Source organism: Plasmodium gonderi (assembly GCF_002157705.1).
Source record: "Plasmodium gonderi DNA, contig: Pgo-contig_54, whole genome shotgun sequence".
Classification (NCBI taxonomy): domain Eukaryota; phylum Apicomplexa; class Aconoidasida; order Haemosporida; family Plasmodiidae; genus Plasmodium; species Plasmodium gonderi.
The window spans coordinates 31,440-47,878 of NW_021628988.1; the positions used below are offsets into that span (position 1 = coordinate 31,440).

The 16,439-nt window shown below is 20.2% G+C and overlaps 4 protein-coding genes across 4 annotated transcripts; 2 read left to right on the forward strand and 2 right to left on the reverse strand.

Annotated features, from left to right (window-relative positions):
* Positions 1 to 1,146: 1,146 nt before the first annotated feature.
* Positions 1,147 to 2,276, forward strand: PGO_000635 (variable surface protein; the record flags this gene model as incomplete). The annotated part of the gene is made up of 3 exons (XM_028690807.1): positions 1,147 to 1,185; positions 1,287 to 1,988; positions 2,115 to 2,276. 3 exons carry the CDS (start codon positions 1,147 to 1,149, stop codon positions 2,274 to 2,276), a joined length of 903 nt encoding a protein of 300 aa, XP_028546608.1.
* A 3,172-nt stretch (positions 2,277 to 5,448) lies between these two features.
* PGO_000640 (variable surface protein) lies at positions 5,449 to 6,370 on the forward strand (the record flags this gene model as incomplete). Its single annotated transcript, XM_028690808.1, has 3 exons — positions 5,449 to 5,466; positions 5,540 to 6,028; positions 6,218 to 6,370. The coding sequence occupies 3 exons, from the start codon at positions 5,449 to 5,451 to the stop codon at positions 6,368 to 6,370; spliced, it is 660 nt and encodes a 219-aa protein (XP_028546609.1).
* A 1,106-nt stretch (positions 6,371 to 7,476) lies between these two features.
* Positions 7,477 to 9,504, reverse strand: PGO_000645 (variable surface protein; the record flags this gene model as incomplete). The annotated part of the gene is made up of 3 exons (XM_028690809.1): positions 7,477 to 7,641; positions 7,761 to 9,341; positions 9,478 to 9,504. The coding sequence occupies 3 exons, from the start codon at positions 9,502 to 9,504 to the stop codon at positions 7,477 to 7,479; spliced, it is 1,773 nt and encodes a 590-aa protein (XP_028546610.1).
* A 5,417-nt stretch (positions 9,505 to 14,921) lies between these two features.
* PGO_000650 (variable surface protein) lies at positions 14,922 to 16,199 on the reverse strand (the record flags this gene model as incomplete). The annotated part of the gene is made up of 3 exons (XM_028690810.1): positions 14,922 to 15,086; positions 15,207 to 16,043; positions 16,188 to 16,199. 3 exons carry the CDS (start codon positions 16,197 to 16,199, stop codon positions 14,922 to 14,924), a joined length of 1,014 nt encoding a protein of 337 aa, XP_028546611.1.
* Between the last annotated feature and the right edge of the window lie 240 nt (positions 16,200 to 16,439).

Below are 16,439 nucleotides of genomic sequence, written 5' to 3' on the forward strand. Positions count from 1 at the left end.
TTGTCGCCATACAACATGAGACATAATTATTAATTATAAACATATATAATATACATATATATTTTAATAAAAAATTAAAGTCAAATATGAAATAAAAAATATATTGTATTATATAAGATAATATACTATAAAATAACAATAATTAATTTTAGATAATTATATTTTTATAAACTCTAATAGATTATATATTATATGTATAATTTTATTTAACTCTTGATGCTCTTGTTAGATAGTATTTTGCAAATATAACTTTAATAAAAGCTTCCACTTAAAAAAATATATATAAATTAAAGTATAATTTAAATTTAAATAATAAAAAATTAATAAAATATAATAATTTATTATTCTCTTAAATTACTTTTTTATTTATAGGAACTATTAAATAATTATAAGCTAACATTTCTTAAGAAAAAAAATTATAAAGTATAAAAAACATTATTATACCAGAAAAGTAATATATGAAAGATAATGCATTTATTTATATTTAATTTACATTTTTTATGAATTATTATTATGCATCTATTCTACTGAAATGCATTTTTTTCATTCAATAAATCTTTGAATAACACATAATTATATTAGGCTGATGTATATATATATTTATAACGTGCGATTACATTGTGTCATATGTACATATTAAATTTTGTATAATTTTAAATAATTCATGAATATATGTAATATTATTAAAAAAATATAACGTATGCATCATAAAACAATGAAAAATAATAAGTAAAAATAAACCTACATGAGATATAAAAAAACAATATCTAAATAATGCACTCTAAAAGAAAATGTTATAATTATAACTCTAATAATTAATATCTAAAATATGAAAATTGTGTTTTATATGATTACATATTTATAAACGTATATTTCCATAATATGTGTTTATATGAAAAAAATAGGATTATTTCCAGCAATGAACATTACTACAGTTTAATATGTAAGAAGCATTTAGTAAAAATTAAAACTAAAAAAAAAATTGATTGAGATTTTTAAATTATAAAAATTACTATATAGTGTTAATGTAGATTATATTCTAATATTTTTAACATATAAATGTTTATAATAAAAAAATTAAAATTTGTTTTAGCATTTATACACACATATTAAACATAATGGCTACCATTGTAGATGTTGATAAAAATGTATGTTTCTATTTGTATTAAAATTATAATTTATTCTGTTTAATTTTAATATTTCCTTATATGAAAAAATCACATAAAAAGTATTTTCCTAAAATTATTATTTTAAATTCTTATATATTTTATTACTTTCCTTTTTAGTACACATTTAATGATATATTTCCTACTTGCATGAAGGTGTTTGATAATCTTGATGGAATGGAAAAAAGGGAATTACGAATTTCATACCATAATCTTTGCTTGAATATAAGTGATGAAGTAGTGAAAACGAGATATTTTTATACCTTCTGTTTAAATTTATGTGTCTATTTAGATAATATAGAAAGTGAAAATCTTGATAAAAAAACACATTGTAAATATTTTAATTACAAGCTAAAATATGCACTAGAGGGATTAAGTCCTCATTGTAAAAACGAACAAAAATGTTATGAAGACATGTATCAAGTAAGCATCGGTGATAATAAAAAGGTATCTGAAGTATGTAAAGGGGATATTTTAGAGCTTAAAGAAGGTACCTTTAAAATAATGGATATACTAAATGCACTATATACATCTTTTGAGTACTTAAAAACAAGTAGTCGTTACGATTTAGATCAAAGTATGTGTCTGCATGCTGACGAATACTCTGCTAAATATAAGAATCTTTTACAAATAAGTAGCGAAATAAATAACGATAGCCTTAAAGAATTACTAGAAAATTTCAATAAAGAATATATCACCCTTCAGGAAAAATTCATTAATTGTCATGCACATTCTAAATCCATACATAATTCCTCTTGGAAAATTGCAGTAGGTCTTATTTTAACAATTACATTATTAATAATAGCATTCATTCTTTATAAGGTTAGTAATGAATTAAATTTATGGAACATATATTTTATTATAATATATAATAAAAAATATTAGGGAATTTAAATGTCAAATAGAAAAAATATTCATAAAAATATGATATTGCTTATTTATTTTCAGTATACTCATTATGTTTCACTTTTACAACCACTTGTAAGGAAGCTAAGGAGTATATGGAACAATAGAAATGAAGAAGAACCTAAATTATATAATTTGATGAAAAGAGAACATAAAAATATAAATGATAAAAATTATCAAATATTATATAATTCAGTGAATTAATAATAAGGATATTTTTATAGTTGTATAATTTAAAATTATTTTTATATATATAAAATATATTATAATACGGAACTTTTGTACTAAAATAATATATATATATATAGCCAATGGAATATATGTTTAAATAAAATATAAAATTATAAAAAATATATCCAAAGATTTTTTCATTTATGATAAGAAATTAATAATCAATTTATAAATGTATCCAGAGAATGAATAATAGTGATAATAGTTATTGTTAAAAAAAAAAGATATTTCTAATCTCTAAATATGTATTGGTAATTATATATGTTAAAAATAAATGAGTAAAAATGAGATAATTAAATTTAATAAAATAACAGTGTTCATAAAATAACATTTATGAATTATAAAAACGTGTATATAACTCTAATTATAAAAAAAGAGAGATTATATATTTAATAAGAAAATATAATACATGCAAAACGAGATAATATTTAATAATATGTGACCTTGTGCAAAATATAAGGTAAAAAACGTTTCCAAATTTTTATAATTAATTTTCCAGTTACATATCTTATATGATGGTTGAATTAAATTAAAAGAATCGTAGATCATTCTAAATTAACTTTAATATGTTATAAATTCTATTATATATATAATAAAAATACTGGTATTGGATAATTATTACTATATCATATACTACTAAATTCTATAATTAGAAAACTTCTAAGTTACGCAAAATGAAGTGTATCTATAGAACAAATTCACTAAATAAGCATATAAATTTTTCCATTAAATATAATTATGATATTGTATAAATTAATAAAAAATATTATTGAAATAACATTTTTAAATAAAATAATTATTACTCTTTAAATATAATTATTTTTATTATATTATTTTATTAGATTACTCCTCTGGGTACTTGGATTTGTGCTAAAAGATAAAAGAAAAAATTTTCACAAAAAAATGCATATATCAATGGGGGAGATTCGTTATTTTTAAGTATTCATAATCGATATAATATGATATACAAATCTTTCGTTAATGATTATATAAATAATATTTGAATTAAACGAATAAATAATAAACATAAAATAATAAAGAAATTTTTATATAATAATCTTATACAAAATTTACTAGATCAAGACATATACATATATAATATAAAGGTTAATATAATAAATTTTTATTATGATAAGTGCTTGTCCTTTTCGATATATTTAAGAAACTGAATTGAAAATTTTATAAAATTACCAAAATATATTTTTACATATATATAGCATTAAGCCATGTAAATATATAAATTGGAAAAAAAACACATGAATATACAATATATTATGCAGAAAGCATATTAATCGTATATACATATATATACACAAATATGTAATTCTATAAAATGTTAATAATTTTACAAAAATTTGTATGTATTAATCTCAATAAAAAATATATATTATTTAACATTACATATGTGTGCACTAATATATAAATGAGTATGCTATATATAATATATTTTAGTTTTAATATGTACCTTTTTTATAAAATATTATCATGACTTAAATAATTCAACATTTATTTTTTTGAAATATTATTATAATAGTTTCTGTTGTTAATAAGTACCCATATTTGTTCTACATTATTTTACATTTTAATAGCAGTTATAATAAGTCATGTCATATTTGTTATATTGTTATTTTACCATAAAATATATTAAACACTTTATGTAAAATCCTCCCCTCTTTAAAAAAAAAGATAATATCCTTCCTCAATATAAACAGTTAATATTCAATTTAATCACATTATAAATATGTAATCCATGTAAATTGTTGTTTTATTTATTATATTTTTTATTATTAATTTTAATAATATTACATAAAGTTATTCTACATTTAAATTTATGCTCTCTAAAATTATTCAACATACCCAAGGTTACTATTTATAATTTTAAAATGATTATACGAATTAAATAGGGAAAATATAAACTTTTTTAGTAAATGTGAAAATAAATAACATATCAAAAGTAGAAAGCATTTTACAAGAAGGAATATCCAAATATCCTTTAACTTTCTCTCCTTATGTCAGATCATATATAAAAAATTTTATATAATAATGAGAGAAAAAAATTAAATAAAAAAGCATAAAAGGTAATTTACATTTGAATAATCCATCATGAAAAAAAAATATATGAATACATTATATTCTAATATTAATTATTCTTAATATTATGTAATTATTTTATTAACTTTTTATATTACTTCTAGCAATAAGTTATATAACACTAGAAATGTGAAAAATACATATCCATAATATAAATAATTAAGAATTTTTTTTATATATTACATTTATATATATATAAGGAAATGCTACTCTATCAATTCTAATGTCATGGACATTGATCATATAATAATTTAATTATTATGTATATATATGAATTTATAATATTGAATTAAATTTCATGTTAAACATATATAAAAATTAATAATATTTAATAATTCATAACTTTTATTTTAAAGACATATATATAATTTATCTAAATTAAATTGGTTCATTTTAGTAAGCTCACAACTACTTTTATATAAGGAAATTACTAAGAAGTAAAGTTATTTATTCTAATATTTAGTGGTTTTCACCTTAAATTGTGTATGTTATTAAAATAAAATCACAATTAAAAATAAAAAAATATATTTATATATATAGTTATATTAACAATAAATGATAGTGTTATATCGTATTTTTTTATCTGAAATATAAATAAAATTATATAATTCATTTCAACAACATAAATTTCGTATTATACATAAACAATTAATATAATATTCTTGCATGAATAACATATATATTTTTTAAAATAATTAAGAGTATACATTTTATATCTAGAAAAAACATTATTATTTATTAAACTGTACAAAAATTAATGATCATGCAAATAGATACAATTTTCGCATATGTTGTATAATTACATATAAGAGATAAATATAATACTTCTTCAAACATTTTTTATTAACTTTTAATAACATCTACATTCTATTACATAAAATTCTTTATTTCGTTCAGTTCTAACAAAAAAATATTGTAATCTTTCCGAGATGACGGTATAAGTTGTTCTCCTGAATTGTTATAATATGAATTGCAAAATTAAAATACTCTCATATTCTATATATATTATAAATATTAGTTTAAATGAATACATTTTCCACCCTAATATATTTTTATGGATCTTTCTAGTATAGTTTTGTAAAATTATTTCATAAATGTAAAAAAATATAGATTTGTATCAAAATGTTAACAGCAGTGGATTTAAGGAAAATTGTGAAAAAATTCATGAAACCATTAAAAAAATTACTAATTCCTGTGATGATAAAATGTGCCACCAATCCATGTCATATTTAAATGATATACATATTAAAGACAAACATAACGTAACTTGGGAATCTGCTTGTAAATATATGTATTATTGGATATATAATTACCTCCTTAATAATCAATATACTGAAAATATAACAAAAATATATAATGGATTTATAAACACATATAAAAGTATATTTCAAGTAGATATATATGTAAATTATGAAGAAACATCTATTACTGAAGAAGAATTAAATAAACTTACAGCCATATATAATATATATACATATCTAAATAAAGTACAAGGCAATGATGGATCATACACAGATAACAAATTCTTCGATACATTGCAAAATATTATAAATGAACATAATCCAGACACAATTAATCAATTTACTGAAGAACTTAGACCACATGAATCATCCCCTTGTAAAATGAATAACTTAGTCTATATTATAATTACAATATTGTAATGTCATTAACAACCATCTTTTTTTTTATAATATATAAGGTAAATCATAATATTATTTACATATGTTTATAGAATAAAATAATTATTATAAATAATTTAAATACCAATAATTTTATTAAAAAATAATATTTTTAATGCATAAGCTCCTTTTATTGCGATTTAGTTTACCCCATATATTTCATGGTTGCACCGTAAAATAATAAAAAAAGGAAACCAATATAATAATATAGGTGAAGAAAAGAATATATTTCATCCTTTTGAAATATCATGGGATAACTCAAGAATTAGTAAGTATAATATATTATATCCAAACTAATTTTACCATAAAAATGTATAGCTTTAAGGAATTATCCTGCTTAAATAATATATTACATATTCTTTTAAAAATGTATATATAATATTTTCCCTGATAACTACATATAAGAATTAAACAATTTTTATAATAAAATAAAACAAAAATAAATATTAGTTTGTGAATGTATTACGATTGTATCACAAAATAAATAATTAAAATGGTACAAAATATTATTTTATAAGATTGTAATTAATTAATAAAAAACTTATGTATATATTCCTGGTTCATCTTTTTTTATAATACTACATGTTGTATAAGTAATTTTTAAAAAATAAATATGTATATTTTAAAGCAAAAAACAATATATTTCATAGGCTAATATATTAAAAAATGTATGATTCATAAATTAATCTAATAATTGTCTCTCCTCATAAAACTTATTCCATTAAATGTCATCCTATTTATATATAATATTAGTGAAAACAGCATTTACAAATATAAATAACCATTAATATTTTACTTTAAATTATAACTACTACATTTCTTATATTATTTTGTTATCCTAAGAAAGTTATGTTTTCCTATATTTATGATATAATATTTGATATTTTAGTGCATTCAAGACTTATTAATGCATGTTAAAACACGAATTATAATATTTCATTTTGTTAATTCCTTAACTAGCAATATTAGTAAATGATGAAAATTATTGAGGTGTTCATTAAATACGAGTTAAAGAAAAAAAATGAATCTTGATAAACATACAATTTTTTTTTGTGGAAAATTATCAATAATTTCGTAAATACACATATATTAATAATTTTATAACAAATAAAATAATATACATTCCATGTACTAATGTATATAATTAAAAAGAGCAAAAAATCATACATATATCAAAAGACGTCAAAGTAAATTTAAAATAAAACGAATAAATAAGAGTAATATAATTATGTAAAAATTACTAATATTTTAACATAATAATAACAAAAATAGCTTCTGATAGTATTCGTTTTATCTTTATTTGAGTTCATATAATATCTTCTTTTATAAAAGCACTTTTCTCTCTATTTTAGTGTATGTCCGTAAATTTATCAATGTCCTCTAGAATGTTAACCACAAAGATCTTATGCAGGAGTATATGATATACGTGTCCTTTTGTTTTTAGAGCTATAATACATATATTCAGGTGTATACTCTGGCATTCTCTTATTTTCATTATAATAAAAATTAGCCTTAGAATTTTTTTTCTTTAATACTATCTTGTCAAACCATCTTCCAAAGCCAGTAAACTGAGAAAAAAAAATTTTTTTAAACATTTATTATTACTAAATTATTAAAAAAATATAAATAATTGAAACGTAACTACATGTATAATATATTTATACTTTTTAAAAAAATTAATATCTACCTTATAATATATAAAAAATATGAATATGGTTCCAATTACAATAGTAACAACAATACATACACGGAAAATGAAAATTTTAAATATAGAATAATTTTGTTCTAAAACGTTAGGAGTTATTATAAGTGTACTTTCTGAAATACCTTCTGTTTCATTACTTCCCTGAAATGACGTGTTATTTCTTGTATCATGATGATTCTCTGTTTTTACCTCTTCTTTTATTTCAGATAAAAATGATTTTTTTAAATTTTCGCAGAAATCTTGATTCACAGAATCACACTTAAAATTATTTAAATTGATTGTTGCTTTTATTTCCTTTGATGTATGCACTGGTTGATGTGTCAAATCAAAAGGTTTATTATTTTCAGTTTTTGTGTGATTTTGAATATCCCCTTTTTCTTTTAGTACTGATATGTATTCACAAAGCTGTTGCCTAAGTTTATCAGAAGAGTTAGCCGGGCATTCCAAGATACTTTCATTTATCATCCATCTTATATCTATATTTGAAGGTTTAGAAGATGAAGATGTTGATTCTTCAAATTCACCATCCCGTTGAAATGAATCTCGTTCTCCCGTATATATATGATCTCTTTTATCCTGATTTTGAATGTCACTTTTAGGAATACATGTATAAGCAGAATGCTCATTCTTTGGATTTTTATTATTTTTAACACAAGAACTATATTTGATTTTTTCTATAGCTTTCGATATATAACCCACAGATAAATCTATAGGTTGATTGATTTTAGCTTGATTTCCTTTTTTAGTATCCTTATAATCAGTTCGTAATACAAAGCATGATAAAAATGGAACACCTTTTTCACTTTTTATTTCCTTACAACTAAAGTAAAATGGTTTTATTTCTTCGAAATTTATGTTTCCAGAATTCTCCCCCTTAGAACCTTTTTCCGATGAAACTGGACCCTTTGGTTTACAATCGGATGAAGTGTTGTCATTATTTATTTTACATAAAAGATTATTAGGATCGTATCTTTCGTCGCACGTAAAATAATGAGCACAATAATCATTCAAACCATAATAAGTACAACAATAACTATTCTTATGTTTCTTATATATTTGATCAATATATGAAAGATATATGATATAATTGTCTTTTTCAACAATATGAGGTGTAATCTTATTATAAATAATGTAGTAATACTTAAAGTATTCATACAAATATTTCTCTTCATTTAATTGCTTCAAGTATTCTAAATCGTTACCATGAAAATGATAAAAGCATCGGTAATTTTTTAGTTTTTCAGAAATATATTTTTGTAACTCAAGAAAATAATTGATAACATGTGTAATTTCATTATTTTCTGAATTCACTAAATTCAATATTCTACTGTATATCCAGTGTTTGTAGTGTAAACAGCTATCTCTGAGATTTGATGTATTGGATGATTCATGTAATTTTTCTAAATTTTTTGCAATTTTTACACAATAATTTCCATTACTTTCATCATTTAATTTGTATAATTTTTTAAAATCATTACAGTAGTTAGTGTATTTAGTGGAACTATCTACTGCATCAAATTCATTGTATATGTTATAAGATTCCGTGTTTCCTAAAACTATTTTCTATAAATTTAAGAGAAAAAATAAAATATGTCTATATTCATAATGAATGAATAAATTTTTATTTTACATAAATAGTTATAAAACGTAACAATTTCACTTTACTAAGCTTTTCTAAAGTAAAATATGAAAATCATACATATGCTTCTTCACTCAAAGATCCCATTATATAAAGGAAAGTAAATAAGCATAATGACAGATAATGAAAAAATATAGTAACTTCTTCATAAGAGTCAGCACATATACAATATAATTTCCTTGAGGAAATATAAATTTATTAGAGTCACATATTTTTTAAATTATAATAAATTTTCATTGAAACATCATATTAAACTCTATTAAATAGAACATTTTACCTGAATTTAGAAAAGAATAATAATGTAATATATAATAATATATTATAAGTTGCTATTATAGGGAAGATTAATTTTCAGTAAACTTTTAATTTATAACTTATACTGTATAATGTAATTAAATATTAAACAGAAAAACTTTTTTTCTTTTTTATGTCTGTGGATTACTTACAGATATCATAAATTTCGTTATATTTATTCATAATAATATATTAACTTATTGAAATAAATTATTATGATTTGTATATATTTTAGCTACAATTGACACATAATAATTAAGAATGACATAATGTTACATAAAGTGTAATATGTATTTGTGGTGAAATACAATTTAGTATTAAAATTGTATATATATGTTTTTTTTTATACTTATGTATGTATATGTATATATACATTAAACATAGACTTATGATGTAATAAAAACTTTTTTCAAATTATTGAGTAATACAATTGACGCACATATAAATGTAATATATAAAATATCTTTATAAATTATATACTATGTCTTTGCAATTCTTGTATTTCTATAGTGTTATTAAGCATATTGTTTAATAATAAAAAAAATTCATAAAATAACCTTATATTCATAAAATGCTGTTTTTTAAATATAATTAATTATTGTAAATTTTTTTATTTCGTATTATTGGAGAATAAATTACCTTAGGTGTGTTTAGTTATGTTTTTGTGTTTTTTTTTTGTTTTTTTGCACAATTTCTATTAAAATTATATTTTTCCCATATAAAAAATCATTTTTTTATGTACAAAATAAAAAAATAATAACAATATTTATTCAATTGTATATATAAAATATAATATATATATATTAAAATTTTTATTTACATTTTTTCTGACTGAATAATTTATAATATTTTGATAATGCTTATTTCTTATTTTGTTTGAACTGTTTATCAAAATCTCATTGGTATGAAATAGGTATATATCTAAAAAAAAAATATATTATACAGATAAAAAATAGTAATTTACTTCGAAACCTACATTATTTTTATGAAAATAATATTTCTCAAAGAATAAATCATCTATAATAAATTTTCAAATAGTTTAATAAAAAAATTACTATTTTAAAACTGTATGAACTGTAACTTATCTGTTATTATGTAAATTTTACACTAATTGTAAAATATAGTTCACTCTCTAAGTTTAATATTTTGTTGTGTAGTAAATAATCCATATGTACACTCAATTTTATGTGTTGAATATGTTCGTTTCTTTTTCCTTTCAAAAGATTGAGTTCATTATAATTATTACATATTTCGATGTAGATATTTTTTATATTTATATGGTAGATTATGCATTTATTAAGATAAGTAGTTGTTATGTCTTCTAATTAATTTGTTACAAAGTAAATTTCATGTTATATATAAAACGAGTAAATATATATATATATATATAGGAAACATTTTTTTCCTTATAATAAATAATTAAAATATGAAATATACTTCATTCACGTACATGTTATGTAAAATGTTATTCTATGTCGAGAATTAATACTCAAAGGATATAAAATATATATGAACTCAATAAATAAGAAGTATTATGTAGATAAATATGGAATAATAAAGCCAAATCCATTTGTGCTGTATAATACTCATACATATATATTCCTCTTCCCCAGTATTTAAATGAATTCATTAAATAATGGCAAAGTGACTGTTCTATAAGTGAGAAATATGTAGATTATGGAGAATATTACTAAATAGAAAAAAATATATATCATATTGTTGAAACAATCATGAGTAATCGATTAAAATTTTTATGATCTAAAAGAAAAATTAAACGAAATGTATAATTTACGAGTAAAATGATGAATATAGATTTGGTCTCACAAGCTAATGAAACTGTACAAAGGAAAAAATTTTTAATATACAAATATATATATAAATAAACTGAAATGAGCTTGGATGAAACTTTGATAACATAAAATAGGTGATTAGTTATGAAACAGCAATTATAAAATGTATATTCTTTAGCTAATTTTATATAGAATAAATTCTAGAAATAAAATTATTAAAATTTTTAATATACGTCACATGCATTAGTAGCAACTATACATGTAAAAAAACTATATCATCGAACAAATTTATTATTTATTAATTCTTACTTTCATATATGAATTTCTTTCTCGTTATACGCACTAAAATTAACCCATAGGCATATGAAGAAAAAAAAATGGAAAACTATGAAACAATTAACGCTCGTTGATACCATTTAAAAAATAGAGCATAGCATATTCAAGATAACAAACTAAAAATTATATTTTTCTAAATGTGCTAAAAGGAAAATATTATTTGTATACATTTTTTTAATTACATCCCAAAAATCCAAAAAATTGTACGATAAAGTTACTAAGGAATTTTCTTCCATTTTTAGTCTTATTTTTAGTTCATTATCATTTTTTTCTTAGAGTAAAATTATTTAAAGCTTCAAAATATAAAATTCTCTTTTTTTTTAACTGTTTTACTAGTTAATCATTGTATAAGGCATATTACATGGATAAAACACTTGGAATAAGAAATTAAGTATTATTAGTAGATTAAAAATGAGGAAAAAAATCAGAATATTCATGAATCTATTATCAAAATTCAGGTAAAACAGGAAATAGAAAGTATGTCTGACTTAATATATAATCGATATATATAAGTTATTCTGAACAAGATTTATATTAATATAGGGTATAAAAAAATAATTTAGCATTTTAAATATTGTTAACAAAATCAGAAGCAAACTTTATGGAAAATATTTTTCCATTACTTTATTACATAAATGTTTTCAAATAACGTACATGTTAAGATAACATAATAAGTAAAAAAAAATATATTTTATATAACTTTATGCGTATATGATTTAATGTTTTTCATTTACCCTGTCTGTCTATATAATTCTAATATCAGATTTAACATAAATGTTTTCCATTGTAACACATGAATATGATTATTAAGTATATATATAATACATATTATACAGGCAATATAGTAACTTTTGGAACATATGTATTATCTATTATTTATATTATCTTTTATGTTGCTAAGTACGAAAATATAAGCATCGAAAAGTAAAAGATAACACAAAGAAATATTTTTCATTATGTAAGGAAGTAATCACATAAACTCATTCTAATAATGTACTAATTATTATATAAATGGTTGGAAAATGCATTAATAATTTCTTATCCCTTTAAAATCGTTTAAACATAAATGTTTTTTTTTTTAAACAAAATATAGGTGAATTATGCATAGTTTTTGTGATCGTACGCATTATTTATAACCATGGATTTATATTAAGTATTATCATGTTTTAATAAAAAAATGTATATATTCTATTATTTTTATAACAAGGTTTAATATTGCAAACTTGTAAAAACAAAAAGCATGAATATTGTAAATATGAATGTGAATAAGCATGTATCAATATATTTTCCTATGTTCATTTTAATTTTTATTATGTAAAAATTAAAATTGGTCATGTCACTACATTATTTGATTTATATTTTTATATTGCAAATTGTTATATTTCTTTCATATATTTTTTTTTTTTAATTTATAAATTATTCCCTATTTGTCTAATACGAAACGTGCTCCTCTAGTTACAAGTCAAATATAAATTTTCTTTATTCCTTATTTAAAAAAGTATTGAGAATTATTGTTATTTATGTGCTTCTCTCTTAATAAAAATTAATTTCAAAAAAACATATATTCAACAATTTTTATAGAAAATATTAGCATATAGCACAAGTCTTAAATTATATTTTATTTTAACAAAAGTGTGGTTTTTTAAGATAGGTTTACATAACAAAATGTAAATATTTGATAAATTCCTCTTTAAAATCCTTATATTGTAATATCTCTTTAATTTAAAATTATTAAAACTTTATATATATGGAAATTATTATAACTTTTATTCCTTTACTGTTGTTTTTATACTTATATTAAAATTTATTTAATTAATAATACTTAAATTAAATATGTGCAATAATTTAAATACTAACATATATTATATATTTATCTTGTCACTATTTAATGAATCTAATGTGTCAGTGTACTGCGCTTATTCATCAATTAATGTATATCGAATAAAACGTTTTCTCCTGATTATTCGATGATAATGGTTTTTCAAATATGAATTCCTCTTCCATTTATCATTGTAGCAACTAACATAATTGCTCAAAATGATGCCTTTTGTGACATTTACTTTTATTTACCTGTAATTTATTCAATTTTATAATTAATTTGCAAAAAAAGTATTAAAATTTTATAATGCACTTTTGTTACATATGATTTACTTATAAATCCTTTTAAATACATAAGTTAAGAGTTTTATGTAACGTAAATGTTTAATATAATTTTATTAATAATTTCATATATTTATAAAAGAAGATTTATCCATTTTCCATTATTATCCCCTATACCATCACTTGCATCGAAGTAATAATTATCCAATGTGTTCTATTTACGATTTATTAATACTTCAATATTGATGTTATTTGTAAGTGAATAAATATCCAAAATAAGATCATTTCAAAATTATATACAATTTCGTCAATTTTATAAAGTTATTAATAAATTTTTTATGGACCTTAGTTATTTTATACACAAATTTCTTATGTATATATTTTGAGTATATTAAACATTTAAAAAAGGAGAAGTATATATTTTTTACATTTTTACTCATTCTTTTTGACTATTGTATAAGAATTGTATTCCTTATTAAAAATATTTGTTATTAGCTTACTTTTTTAAAACAGTATAATAAGGAGTTAACGGAATTATTATATACATTGATGTACACGTTATGATTGCTTCGTTTAAAATATATCTTTACAATTTATAATAGATTATGTATATATATTTCTATATGTTGTTTACCATAAATTTTTTTTTTAAAATGCATGTATAAAAGGTAAAAGATTATTCTGGTAAATTATAGCTATAGCTATTATATTTGAAATGAAGTTCTTGTAAATACATTACGCAAATGAGGAAATTTTTTCAACGTAAAAACAGAAATATTTCCTATATTTAATGCATGCTTTTTAATAAAATCATTATTTTTAAAAAGAAATTAACTAAAAAATAAATCAGTTTATATTAAAAAGTTAATTACTTTTTTTATACACGATTTATGTGCATATGAGTATGTGTAATTTGATTTATATGATGTTCAAAATAACTATGTTGAGCGAATTATCACATGTGTAATTTTAAAACAATGATAATTATATAGAATGATATGCTATATAATTTTGTTCCTTTTTCATATTGTTATTTCCTGAATCGTACGTATGTTCTAAGAATTCACGGAATGTTTCATCGTCTACATTGTGCCTGGAATTCTTGTAATTGTTAATAAATTTATTTAACGCGAATTTTAATGGTGTAAACTATAATTAAGAATAAAATATTAAAATATATGTATTATAGTTAAATTATAATTATGATTATAGGACGTAAATTCATTATTAAGTATATTAATAGATTTTTTAAATAAAAATGTTGTATACCTTGTATAAAACAGTAGAAAGAAGAATCATTCCAAGAAATGAAAGTCCTAATGACATACCGATAGGGCGAATACGATGTGAAGTTGTTGTTGAAGTAGCATCACCATACATTTCCCCTTCTACTTGCATTTCTCCAGGTACTTCACTTGGGTGTACATCTGTATATTGTGTGTTAGATTGTGAGTTTGTGTTTGAAGAATTTTTATCCTTTATAACTCCTTTGAGACAATGTACATTAAGGAAATCCAATTTAGGATTATAAGTTCTACATTTATCATAATACATTCTACATTTTCCTTTATCTTCTTCTGAAAATAAACTTTCACTTATTCCATATTGTGGCCATTTACTCTTAATATTGCCATAATAACTTATACAATCATCTCTAGCATTTTTAATTTTATTTGTATAATGATTTAAGCAACATTCATGAATATTTCTACCATTTGCAATATCGTGGAATGAAATAATAACCGATTCAGGTTTGCATATATTTGCTCCTGTTTTAAAATATTTATTATAATGATTCCATACATCATGCATATTTTCAATAATTTTTTTGTAATCCGTTGCGTCACCCGAACCTAGAGTATCATACACCGAATCTTGCAACCAATAGTTTAAAAGTTTACAACGTGCGAATAAATAAGATTCATTGTATCCATCGTATTTCATTTCTTCTACATTTCTTAGAAGTTTTTCACAAGTATTGAAAATATTATTATTTCCATTAACCTCTAGTAACTTCAAACAATAGGAGAAATAAGTCAACATTCCATGCTTATCATTCCATTTACCAAATAAATTATTATAAATTGAATCATTTAAGCATTCATTCTGAAAAAAAATATAAGAATTATAATATGAGAACAATTAAATTTGCATTTTAGGCGAAAATATATTTTGTATTATTTTGAAAAAATATATATTATTATTATGTATAAAGTAAAAAAACTCAGATAATTATAAATAAATATGCACCGTTTCGCTCATTCTAGTGATATTTTTGATAATTTTTTAATATTTTAAAATGAATAAATGGTAGAACTTTTTTAGAATATGCATATTAGTACACGTGTATATTTCAAAAAATGTAGAGTGTGATATTTTGTTATATTTGCATCTGTTTAGAATTGATAAAATATTGATTATTAATCATTATTCGTTAAATTAATTATAAAATTAACAGATAAATATAATTCCTACTTATATTTTCTATGTTAACCATAATAA